The sequence below is a fragment of the Carassius gibelio genome, chromosome B3, assembly GCF_023724105.1.
Source record: "Carassius gibelio isolate Cgi1373 ecotype wild population from Czech Republic chromosome B3, carGib1.2-hapl.c, whole genome shotgun sequence".
In the NCBI taxonomy this organism is placed as follows: domain Eukaryota; kingdom Metazoa; phylum Chordata; class Actinopteri; order Cypriniformes; family Cyprinidae; genus Carassius; species Carassius gibelio.
In genome coordinates, this window is record NC_068398.1 from 24368976 (window position 1) to 24382676 (window position 13701).

The window sequence follows — 13701 nt, forward strand, 5'->3', positions numbered from 1 at the left end:
TCAGCATTGTCTTCTCTTCTGTGTCTGTTGTGAGTGCATTCAAAACAAAGCAGTTTGTGATATGCGGTTCGCAAACGAATCATTCGATGTAACCGGATCTTTTTGAACCAGTTCACCAAATTGAACTGAATCGTTTTAAACGGTTCGCATCTCTAATACGCATTAATCCACAAATGATTTAAGCTGTTAACTTTTTTTAATGTGGCTGACACTCCCTCTGAGTTCAAACAAACCAATATCCTGGAGTAATTAATTTACTCAAACAGTACACTGACTGAACTGCTGTGAAGAGAGAACTGAAGATGAACACAGAGCCGAACTAAAACTACAAGCAGTTCTGTCTTGGCAAGGTTGAGTTGAAGGTGATGGTCTTTCATCAGGCAAGAATTGTCTGTTAGACAAGCAGAGATGCGAGCAGCTACTGTCAGATTATCAGGATGGAATGAGAGGTAGAGTTGAGTATCATCAGCATGGCAGTGGTTTAAAAAGCCATGTTTCTGAATGACAGAACCTAATGATGCCATGTAGACAGAGAAGAGAAGTGGTCCAAGAACTGAGCCCTGAGGCACCCCAAGTAGTTAGATGTTGCGACTTGGACACCTCACCTCTCCAAGATACTTTGAAGGACCTATCTGAGAGATAAGACTCAAACCACTGGAGTGCAGTTCCTGAGATGCCCTTTACCAGTAGGGTTGACAGGAGGGTCTGGTGGTTAACCATCTCAAAAGCAACGGATAGATCAAATAAGATTATTAAAGTATTAAATTAAAGTATTAAAGATTTGAATTCCGCTCTTGCCAGTCTTAGGGCTTCAACAACTAAGAGTAAGGCAGTCTCACTTGAATGTCCACTTCTGAAGACAGATTTGTTGCTGTCAAGGAGGTTGTTCTTTGTGAGAAAGGGGAAGACTTGGTTGAACACAGCTCGTTCAAGTGTTTTTGCCAATGAAAGGAAGAAATGAAACTGGTATAGTTCTCTAAAAGAAATGGGTTGAGGGTGGGTTTCTTAAGTCGTGGAGTTATACGAGCCTGTCTAAATGTTGAGGGAAAAACACCAGTGTGGAGGGATATGTTAATGATGTGAGTCAGTGCAGTAGTAGGGTGATTAGAAAGGATGAGTTTGGAGACTTCTGCAATTCGAATGAGAGGAAAGAGGAAATGCAGGTACAAAAAGTGTCATGTGAAACTCGATTCGCAGATCCTAGTAGGATGAACAACATTTGGGCTTCTGGCAAAGGTGTCTGAGGCAACAGACAGAATTCATATCAAAATGACACAGTCACTGCAAATGTGGGAGTGTATGTTTATTATTTACTTTATGTGTTTTGAGAAATTCTTCTATATCATACCTCTTCTATACCTAATATCTAATCATAGATGTCCTCATTTTTAGCAGAAATAATAAATAGATAGTTTTGCACAGTTCCAACAACTGAGCAAGATACAGAGTTTCCTAAGAAAAATATATATTTAATAACAATTCTATATGATTGCTTAAAAAAAAAATACATTACTAATATAATTTATGCATCAAAAGCTTTGCAGTAAGATAATATCACTCTAAATGTATTGGGTGCTGACAGCAAACATGACATAAATTGACCTTGACTCACAAAAGTGCTTAAAATAGCTTATACACTGAGGTAACAGCATGTCTTCACACCTGTGGCTGACAGTTACAGTAGAAGAGAAAAAAAATGAAGACAGAGGGAGGACATGAAAAGAATGTCAGATCTAGACAAACAAGCTTAGCCTGAACACACTGCACTGAAGCGGTGACCGATGCACTGCTGAAGACTCCGTTGCTCTGTGAGTATTTCATTTATTTGTCGATATGTTTATGTGGTGTTTTAATATTTTCTATAATCTAGTTTGGGCTTCTCAAAGTTTTTTATTTCTGTTTCTGTGAATATCTGTGAAGATCTTGTGTTTATTGTCTCTCAGAGGAATGTAAGAGGAATGCAGTCATCAGAATGTACTGTAGTAACACACTTCCACCCAGGTTTCTATGCTCTTCATATCCTGAAACTCAGGAGAGAGAGAGAGAGAGAGAGAGAGAGAGAGAGAGAGAGAGAGAGAGAGAGAGAGAGAGAGAGAGAGAGAGAGATCATGAGTCCATGCTTTCTTCAAGTTAAACAGATCAACTTGTTTTTCTTGTTCTTGCATTTCTCTATTAGGTGTAAACAGAAGATGTGACAGAAAGAGGTGCACACATCTCACACACGGTAAGACTTTTAAACCAGTCATTTAAATCTTTATAATAATGGCATGGAAATGGACACTTTATATTAATACTAGCAATTTAGGCAACAGGTGTATATTATGATTGTATAGTCACATGGAGATGCTGGCTGCAATGCACATTGGTAATGAATGCTGTCCCCTGAAGAATTGTAAAAGTAAACACTCATCTGTAGCAATGTTCAATGCATTGTAATCTCAGATCTAAGAGCTATATTTTGTGTCTTGTACCTATTCTTTGGGGATACAATGCCATGACATTGTTAATTCAAACAAGTTATTGAATAGATCTCTTCTTATAATAGCATCTATGTTCTTGGCATAGCTGCTGCCGCACCTCCTAAACAACACAAGAGTGTTTAGTCAATGCAGTGATTTTGTAGGGTTCCTGGAAATTTCTAGCAATATATAGACAGACTAAAAAGATTTTGAAACATTTCAAACATTCAATTAAGAATTATTATGACATAAAATGGAGAACAAATTATTTAAATTCTGAACTTTTTTTTTGGTCACTAATCAAGTAACTTAATTTGTGACATTGATCAGTACTTATTGATCATGCCATTTTGTCTAGACAGTAAGATGTTCTTGCCTCCAGTGAAGCATACAGTGTTTTAACCAGTGCACAAACCTTTTTGTGCGGTCTACACTAAAAATAAAGGTGCTTCACGATGCCATAGAAAACCCTTTTTGTCTTAAGTAGTTCCATAAAGAACCTTTAACATCTGAAGGATCTTTCTGTTTAACAAAAGGTTCTTTGTGGTGAAAGAAGATTATAAAAAGGTAAGAAAGACATGGTTCTTTAAAGAGCCTTTGACTAAATGTTTCTTTGTGGAACCAAAAAAGGTTCTTCTATGGCATCGCTGTGAAGAACCTTTTGAAGCTCCTTTATTTTAAGAGTATTTTGTCTAGATTATTTCATTAATTTATTTCCATCCATTTTGCAAACTGTTTGTCCTGTACAAAGCTGTGGAGATGCTGAAGACTGGCATTAATTTATTTATTTTAAACTGGAAAATACATAACAAAAAAGTGTTTCTAACAAGTAATCTCGAGCTTTGGAAGCCATCTGTAAAAACTTAGATCTACATTTTAATGACTATTTTTATTATTATTTAAACTGTTAACATCCTGAAAAGAAATACAGCTAATTGATCATAAAGATCTGACTAACGTTTATTGGTTTCTGCTTGTTGGAGGCCACAGCTGTGACTGAGCTAATGTGCAGTAATGTATTGGTTATGTGTGGAATGTCATGTTCTTTATCCCAGAGTCTTAAACAATGAAGGAGTGAAACTCTCAAGCAATCCTGCCAAGACCAGATTCACAAAAAAGCTATTCAGTGAGTTGGTTTGGCAGAAGAAGAAAAAATCTGAACCGGCGTGTCTTGATTATAGCTTATTTTATTAAACCATATAAAGAGATTCTCTCAGGCTCTTTGGCATAGTCTGCCTGCCAGCTCATTTGAATGAAATTCTGTCTTCACTTTCTGATGCTTTCTACTAATAGTCCACTACTCAAGAATCCACTTTAATAACAGCATAATGCTATTTAACTGAAATTTTAGTCCCATGTAAAATGGTGACCAAGAACCTGCAGTTATAATTTAAGTAGATCAAAAAATCAGACATTATTTGTTCTCTTAAATGCATTTAAAAAGCCACATACCTGTCAAAGCTTTCTGTGGTTTAGTTGATATTGTTACTCATCAGTGTATGGTTGAACCAAACCAGTATTGACATTGACTGTGTGTGAGCAGGTGACCAGGTAAAGCTGTCAGTTGGATGACAGCTGAATTGAATTGGATGATAATTTTTTAAATCACTGTCTATATAACTTTCTTTGTTTTTTTTCTTTCCCACGTTCATTATTTCGCTCTGTAAGATGGCTGCTCCCACAGTTATCCCCAGGAGACATTCTAAGTCTACAAACAACACAGCTGCTAACTCACATCCCATAGGTGTAAATGCATGTATGTATATGTCTATTTTCTGTTTGTCTGTTTTATTAAATATATATGCAATGACAATACATATGTTTTATTAAATTCACACACACACACACACACACACATTATTGGTGGTTTACGGGGACTCTATGTAGCGTAATGATTTTTATACTGTAACCCTACACCAAAGTTATTCCCCTTACAGAAAACTTTTAGCATTTTTAGATATATCAAAAAAGTTATTTAGTATGTTTTTAAGCCTTTTGAATCATGGGGACATAGGCAGTGTCTTCATAAACCACCTTTACATTGTAATATCTCTGTCGTATCCATGTATATGTATATATATTTATATATACATACTATATTTCATTGCTCTATATTTGCTTATCATAGTAAATGGAAGAGACAGAGTGAAAACACATCTGATGCATGCACAGAGAGAAGTTGTAAGTATAACTGTTAAATAGGACACTTACTGTTACTGAATAGAATGCAGACCTGAAAAATTACAATTTAGTTTTGTAATAGAGGAGACCAAGGCTAGTTGTCACACTTGTTACACCCATGAATATTTATGAAGGTTATTTATTTATTTATTTATTTTTAAGAGACTAAAATTAGGGTGTTTAAACACACCTTTATACCTTTATAAGTTATCACTTTAAAAGCTGCCATTAAACATATACTATATTATAATTAGTAAAGCAACAAAAATGTAAAGTTAAAGTAATTCATAAAAGAAATCTAAAACATAATGTTAAAAATATGAAACTATTGTTTTACAGTAGTTGTAATTAAGAAACTGTATGAAATTTCCAACTGGAAAACAACACAAGGACTTACCTCAGTAAAAACTGTGACAGCTTGCCTTGACCTGAAAAGGATAATGTGACTGGTATTTTAGTTTTAGGAAAAAGACTAATGAAATGAAAAACTGTGTTTTTGTAACTGGACGTGTTACTTAAAACTTTAAAGTTTACTCTCTTTTTTCACACCCTGCTCCTGCAGGACTTGGTGAATCACTGTTTTGCTGATGTGGAGCGTTTCATGGCCCGTCTTCAGGAGACAGCAGAGGCTAGGAACTTTCTAGAGCAACAGAGCATTAAAAAGAACAGCAAAAAGAAAGAAAAGAAGAAAACCAAGAAGAAGAAAGAGCAGGATGGTGAGAGAGATTCCCCCCAATGATCTCCATTATTCACAAGCCTATCTGAGACCAGATAAGCTTGTCAGAAACACAGTAAATCCTAAAGCATCTATGTTTGTAGATGGCCCTCTCACACAAAGATTGACGCCGCCATCAGAACAGGAGTTTGTGGATATTTTTCAGAAGATTAAATATTCTCTCTGTCTTCTGGTAAGGTGCCAAATTCGACAAATCTTACTAAATCTTGCATTTCATCCCCCCCCCCCCACCCCCAACCAGGAGAATATTTTATCCAGTTATTGTTTTGTGGTTTTGTTTGGGTAGTAGAGCAGAAATGACATATATTTAAGAACTTCATAAAAGTGCTGTGCTTGACCCGTGCGGGCGTGTGTCTGTGTCCGTGTTGTAGGATCGCCTGAAGATGAAAATCTACGAGCCAACCTCAGAAGAACTCTTGCACCATGTTTTCATCCCTTTGCACTTGGTAAGAGTATTAAACACACACAGCAGACATGTAGAGAAAACACCCCAACTCTAACATTCATTTTCCTTATTCAAAAAGTATATTAGAGCTTAGGATTGGCAACATAGGTATAACGTTCTCTAACTTTAATTCAGAAGACAACTGAAGTTACTTTTTTCCACAAAGTACGGAAAGAATTTGTAATTGTTATATGGTGAATATGTTTTGTTGTATGTTCCCCAGATGGTAAAGACCACAGGTGGTCCTGAGTTGGCAGCAACAGTCTCCAGCCCCGCTATGACCAGTGGAGCAATCTCCCTACTACAGCAGAACCTTAATGAACAAGAGAAAACGCTGTGGAAGTCCCTCGGCACCAACTGGACCGTGCCATAGTCTGTAACAAAACTGTTGGATTTACATTTGAATGGAAATTATACTAGTAGAATAAATGACCAAACAGAGATCTGTGTGAGTTTGAACCTCACTTATAAATGGATAGTTCACCCAAAAATGTTGAACTTTCCATTTATACTATCCATAATGACAGCACATTCTGTCATTATTTACTTCAGAACCTGAAAACTTCCTTTTTTCATTGCACAAAAAAAGAACACAACATAAGTTGCTTTTTTTTCAATAACACAGTCCTGCAACCTTAATGCACATATTTATTTAGTATTCAAAATATATAATTTAACTTACAATCTGCAGTGGAAAAATATGTTAAAATACTTAACCCAATAAGATGTTTTCACGAAATATGTAATTTTCTGTTTCTGTCACAGGCCATATTTCTGAAATCATGATTAGGATTAAAGTAATGTGTTCATAATCGTTCATACATGTCAAAATCGGCTGAGAATTGAACAAATAGTTGCAACATGGCTCAGAAGAGGATAGGAATCATGTCTGGTTATTATTGGCTAAGACTTATTCAACATACAAATTGCTTCTGACAGCAAAATGATATGAAAAGCTCAGATTTTTTTGAGAAACTGTGACATTCTAGAGCACAACGGACACTGTTTTTGGAATCAGCACCCCTTAAATTAGTACAAAAAAATTATTGGATTTCATTCAGCAAATATGATGCAGGGTGGTGTGGTGTTATATTTAATGGGAAAGAAAAGGAAAAGCAGATTATAAAAGTGTAAAGTCTCTATAAAGGCTATAACTAATAAAGCTTGGTTAGTTAACTCCAGTGTGTGTTTGTCAGCTCTCAACTCAGCGAGCCTGTGCCTCAATACACACCTGTCTTTCTGGATGGTTGGCAGCCGATGGCCATAGACGCGTATGGACAGCCCATCGAGGACCCCTTAGTGTCCCAGCACAAACATGAAGCCCAACAGGTATAAAACCTCTCAATCGCTGTTATAAACACAGCCACAATAACAAACACACCTTCAGCTTCTCCCTTTCTCTCTCCACAGGCACGTCTATCTGTATACCAGGACCGCGATGGGTTAGTATTGACCAGTCAGCTGTGTGTGTGTGTGTGTGTGCGCATGATGTCTTTGTGATGCCATTCTGTGTGTGTGATTCTGATTTAGGATGGAAGACCCCCTGCCTCCTCATGGAGAAAGGCTGTACCGCTGCAGTTATGACTTTGTGGCAAGAAACAGTAGTGAACTCTCAGTATTACATGGAGACACTCTGGAGGTATTTTGCATAGACACACACACAAGCAACCGTTTCCCTTTCCATTTTGATTTATATTTTGTACTTATTTCACACATACACTACTATTCAAAATTTGGGCGCAGTAATATTTAGTTTAAATGAAATGTTTCTTGAGCAACAAATCCTATAAAATGTGCCTTATGTTTTATTTATAAAAAGCTCCTTTCCTTGTCTTTTACCCTTACTTTGTCTCTCTGTGTCTCTGATCCTCTCTGTCTCAGGTGTTAGAGTCATCAAAGCGATGGTGGAAATGTAAGAATGAATACGGCCAGATTGGTTTTGTTCCACATAATATCCTCGAGCCAGTTAATCACGCAGAAGTTGACTCTTCCAACACAGTATTGCGCAACCAGTCAATGGTAAAGGCATCATGCATTGCACACATATATGTAATCAGCAACAAACCCACAAGCTAATTCACAAAGTAATTCCAATCATATTTTCATAGAAAGCTCCTGTTCCTCCCCCGGGTGTTCTGCCCAGTTCTACAGGCAAAAATGCTTTCCGCCCTGATCCACGCCCTCACAGTATGCCACCAATGGGAGACGACGGAGATAAAGGTATTGTTCCTTACAACATTATTTCTAAATGAGTCACTTCTAACTATTTAATAAATACCTTTTGTTCAAAGTATGATTACCAAGACAATGCTTCTGGAGTAAAAGTCAAACACCTCAAGGTTATGGAGGATGGTGAAGTCATTATTAATGAGTATTGTATGCAAGCAAATAAACAGCTAAGTGTCCTTCTGAAAATGATTTTGCATTATATTTTTTAAATATCTGACTGATTTTTCTCCAGTGTCTGACTCTTTGGACAACTTGATTTTGATTGGTCAACTGTAACATTCTTCAGTCAAATATGTTTGTGTAATGTCCACTAAACTGTACGTTTGGCCATTGTGCAAATGTTTTTTAAGACTATGCTGGTTTCATGTAGCATTCTGTGGATTATTTCTATATTTATATTTATTATTTATCACATAACGAAATTATTATCTTAATGATTAATTGTTCTCTTCATATAAATTTAATTCAAACATGAATATTTATGATATAGTAAGCAGTGATAAATATTGATTTTAAATTATAGGTATTATTATATGTATGCATTTATTCATTTGGTAAAAGGTTGTTTTAAGACTCAACTGATCAGTATCATAAAATAAACCCTTTCAGAATTATACTAGTTTTATTGAAATATTATATATATATATAATTTTTATTCATATTTTTAATTTAGCTTTTATGATTAGATTTTTTTTTTTTTATTCAAAGGAATTTGTTTTGAGTTTTTGTCATTTACATTTTTTTTTTTACTATTTATATATAGCTTTAATTAATTGTTATTTATGTTTTAAATTTGGAATTTTAGTACTTCAACTTAAACATACAGTATTTATTGCAGTTAGGTGCCACGGCAACAGTGTTTTAAGTTTAAAATGTTCATCTAATGTATATATTTATTTTAATAACCCAAAAACTATATTTCATAGTTCTAGTGAAAAATAACAACGAATAGTGATATTAGACCTCTCTGGAATTTTTTTTCATAATGACTGACCGACTGTACATTATCCCTCATATGTGACCCTGGAGCACAAAACCAATCTTAAAGGGGGGGTGAAATGCTCGTTTTCACTCAATCTCCTGTTAATCTTGAGTACCTATAGAGTAGTACTGCATCCTTCATAACTCCAAAAAGTCTTTAGTTTTATTATATTCATAAGAGAAAGATAGTCTGTACCGATTTTTCCTGGAAAAACACGACCGACTGGAGGCGTGACGTGTGGGCGGAGCTAAAGAATCACGAGCGCCAGTAGGCTTTTGAGTTGAGAGCGTTTGGAAGCTGTGACACCGTGAGGAAAAAACCAACCAAAACAACCATGGCTTACAGTCAGATTCAGCGTATATTTATGATCCAGAATCAGATCCCGAGGCTGAAACTGAACGAGAGCAGCAGCAGCAACGACTCGCTCCGAGCGGGGCTCGAACCCGGGTCTCCGATGGGAAGCGGACGCACTAACAAGGAGGCAGAGATATTTGAAGCAGTTTTACTCACCGCCTGCGGTTCCAACACACGATCGTGGCCAGGGCCGTGCACAGACCTTTTGAGGGGCATGTGCTGAAACTGAAAAAGGGCACCCCCTCCCTTTTTTTATATCAATTATATATATTCTCTTTTTTAGCTATTCTGTTTGGTTTCATAAGCTAATTTGTATTATTTGGTTAACATTATTATGAATGACATTGAGAAGAGGGGAAGGTGAGCAATGAGTCAAGTATTTTTGACTAACTTTTTTGAAATATAATTTAAGTAATTATGTCCAACACTACGGTACAACTCAATTCCAGATTATAAGAAACTATAGCCATACTGTTACTATAACATATCCAACATGTTTCCGCCTACCTGGCAAAAATTTGATACTGTGGTGGACCAGGGATGTTGGTTTCTTGAAGGTCTCTTATTCACTACACTTTCCCTAAAATAAGCCAGCAATGAAAAAATTAATAAAAATAGTGTGAAAAGTACAGTTGCAGTGAAAAGCATTTCTGAAGGATCACGTGACACTGAAGAGTACTAACTGCAGTAATGATGCTGAAAATTCAGCTTTGATCACAAAAATAAATTACATTTTAAAATATATTCAAATAGAAAACAGTTATTTAAATTTTTTTTAAAAATATTACACTATATTACTGTTTTTGCTGTAAAAATGGAATGAATTTTATCTGCATGATAAAATATAAAGATTTCACAGTGATCTTCTGTAATTTTTTTTAGTTACTACTACATTACTGTAGTAAAAACATGTTTTACTACTTTTTATACAGAGAGTATTCGGAGAGTATACCATAACATGATTATCCTAAATGTTAAAAAATTAAGTGTATCAGCAATCATAAATCAAAGAAGACATTTCTTAGAAATATAGTTATCTAGGTGACGAGGATCACTCGCTGCTTTGTGTAAGTTCCAGTACGAAACAGCGAGGGGGCGCACCTGTTATGATTTTCCGATGGTAAAAACAAATTATATGTTGTTGTTATCAATATATAGTTTTTGACCAGCGAATGCGTGCAAATGTTATTTTTTTTTTTTTGTCCGTCATTAAAACGGCGACGGCGCCTGCCTGCTCTGCTATACGGGAGCGTGCGCTCTTCCAGGAGAAGTGCCCTCAGGACCCATTTAAGGAAATTCCACTCCATCTAACGTCACACAGAGCCATACTCGAAAAAAACTTTCCGAAACTTGTGACAAACCGGAAGGAGTATTTTTGGAACAGAAATACTCCTTCAAACGTACAACTTAATTTTTGAAGCTTTGTCCATGTTTAGCATGGGAATCCAACTCTTTAACAGTGTAAAAAACTCATGCATGAAATAGCATTTTACCCCCCCTTTAAGTTGCACAGTTATAATAATAATAGCCAACAACACATTGCACGGTTCAAATCTATCGATTTTTCTTTTATGCCATAAAAAAAATAAATCATTAGTATATTAAGTAAAGATCATTTTCCATGAAGATATTTTGTAAATGACCTACCGTGAATATATCAAAACTTAATTTTTGATTAGTAGTATGCATTAATAAGAACTTAATTCGGTCAAATACAAAGGTGATTTTCTCAGTATTTGGATTTTTTCTGCAACCTCAGATTCCAGATTTTCAAATAGTTGTATCTCTGCCAAATATTGACCTATCCTAACAAAGCTTATTTATTCAGCTTTCAGATGATGTGTAAATTTAAAAATGGACCCTTATGATTGGATCTGTGGTCCAGGTTCACACACTTTGAAACAGGTTCCCTTTTACAATGCATATTTGATTTCTCACTGTAAAATTTGCTTGTGTTAACAGTATTTTTGAATGATGAGCTCTTGCAGCGATTGGCCAATGGTAAATCAGCATCGATACGCCCTGTGGTAATTAACAAAGCAAATGAGACTACCGCACCGCTGGACTATCACTCCCCTCCAGCTGAGGTTCAGGGGTGGCTCAGGGCCAAAGGCTTCAATGATTAGTGAGTCAAATACACACATCACAATCTGAAGCTGAAACCTTTGCTCATGTAGTAATCTCTATCTGTGTCTCAGCACTGTAAAGAGTCTGGGTGTCCTAACGGGAGCTCAGCTCTTCTCTCTGATTAAGGAGGAGCTGCGTGCCGTTTGTCCAGAAGAGGGAACCAGAGTCTACAGCCAGATCATGGTGCAGAAAGCACTGCTGGAGGTAAATCTCTCACTCCCAGACACACTCTCACAAAATACCTCTCATTCCTTCTCATTGTCAGCTGTCAGACCTCAATTAATAGAAAAAGGCTCTTCTGACAGTCAGCTTTGACTGGGTATAGTAACTGTGGTCTGAGACCACATTAAAAATGTATTGGGAAAAAATATCAGAAGTTCTCTTTCTATCTTTATCCAAGATTTAAAATAAATAGCTTTATAATTTTGAAAAATCTAAATATAAAAATCAACAACAATATGACTTCAAATTAAGAACTTTTAAATTACATTTTTATCTAAATTTTATTTAAATTTATGCATTTAGCAGACGCTTTTATCCAAAGCGACTTACAGTGCATTCAGGCTATCAATTTTTACACATCATTACATGTAAAATAATGTTATTATATGTAAATATTATATCATCTAGGCCATTCAAGCAAACGCATTTTAAAATGCTGCATGTCAGTAGATAAATAATCACAATATAGTGAAATAGAAGCACTTTCATGATTAACAGTATAAACGTCATTTGTCAGAACACTTCGAAGGTGATTTGTGTCTCAGTGAACGTTTGAGGTGACTGAAATCAGTGGATCGAACAGGAGGGAGATTAGCAGAAATAAATCATAATTGTCTTCATATCTGTCTTCTCATCGCTCTGTTTCAGGATGAGCGGAAGGCCACGGAGTTGGAGGCCATAATGAAGAAACAGAAGATGAAAGTTGATCTGAAAGCAGAGGGTGGAGAATTTTAATAGATATCCCTCTTACTCACACATTCAGACAAGCATTTAAGCGGAGGCTTTAACAGACAGCTGTGGCATGAATTAAGATCTTTTTAACCATAATGATCTTTGTTGGTTATATGTCATTGATAACAGATATATTTCATCATTACCACTCATCATATTGAAATCAAACCTGTATATTCCTTTATGTATTGTATTTTAACTATAAATAAAATGTATTGAAATACTGACGGTATTCATATTTTAATGGTATACATATTTTATTAATCATATAGATTTTTTCTTACATGTACAACTGCTCACAACCTGACCTTTCTATTGTTATTTTGATGAACTGAAAGTGATTTTATTGTCTTTTTAATTTATTGCTTCATTACTACAAGTTCAGGGCATTTTCACGAAAAGAAAAAAAAGAAAAAGAAAATAATAACCGGACATAACTTGAAATAAATGTAAAAAGTAACGAGGTCAAGTGGCCGCATACTACACTGTATAAAAATGTAACGTTTGAAAGCATTAAACTAACCGCTTAGGTCAAAGGAAAAAGATATGCACTTAGGCTAGAAGAAGACAGACATATTATTTTTACATAAAAGTAAAAGAAAGTGTATTTCTACAGGGTTTTATACATTTCAGTATCCACAAAAGTTAGATTGCAGCCCCTGAACGAATCTGAGTAAATCTTTCTAGTGAACAGGTTCAAAAGAATCGATTCGCTGGTATGAATCAAAATCCCTTCCTAGAAAGCACTAGTTAGTTAGCAGTACAGCTAGGTGATGCCAACCGCGCTCGCTCAGTGGTTTGTTTCGACGTTTGTTTTTAGAATAGCTGTGCTCTCCATCATATGTTAATATTGCTTTGAGATTGTTTTTAGACTATAACAATCAGTGAAATGACTGAAAGACAGAAAGATAATACGTACACCATTACGGACACCATTGATAAATGAAGACGACGAAAACCACCATTTTCTTAAGAAAGTAAAAACACAATCGTCACTTGAAATGACTTATTTATTCATTTTACTTAACTGAAAAAGTCAATGTGGTCGACACATTCACAATTCACCTCCACAGTGATGTTTTCTGAGGGAATCAGTGATCGCTTTTAGGCTAACATCTTCAATAAAAGTAAATGTCAAAACTGCTTCAAAACCACGGATTCGCAGCTTTAAAAGCATGGGCTTCTAAGATACTCTCTGGGTGAGATGGTGAGGTTTTACCTGTTCTTCATGCAG

The 13701-nt window shown here is 35.7% G+C and overlaps 1 protein-coding gene across 1 annotated transcript; it reads left to right on the forward strand.

Annotated features, from left to right (window-relative positions):
• Nucleotides 1–1433: 1433 nt before the first annotated feature.
• Nucleotides 1434–12642, forward strand: eps8l1a (eps8 like 1a). The gene is made up of 16 exons (XM_052550167.1): nucleotides 1434–1808; nucleotides 2177–2224; nucleotides 4128–4215; nucleotides 4588–4640; nucleotides 5203–5356; nucleotides 5460–5548; nucleotides 5748–5822; nucleotides 6045–6193; nucleotides 7018–7150; nucleotides 7232–7263; nucleotides 7352–7460; nucleotides 7703–7840; nucleotides 7930–8041; nucleotides 11349–11511; nucleotides 11585–11717; nucleotides 12384–12642. The coding sequence occupies exons 3-16, from the start codon at nucleotides 4128–4130 to the stop codon at nucleotides 12468–12470; spliced, it is 1515 nt and encodes a 504-aa protein (XP_052406127.1). The 5' UTR covers nucleotides 1434–1808; nucleotides 2177–2224; the 3' UTR covers nucleotides 12471–12642.
• The last annotated feature ends 1059 nt before the right edge of the window (nucleotides 12643–13701 follow it).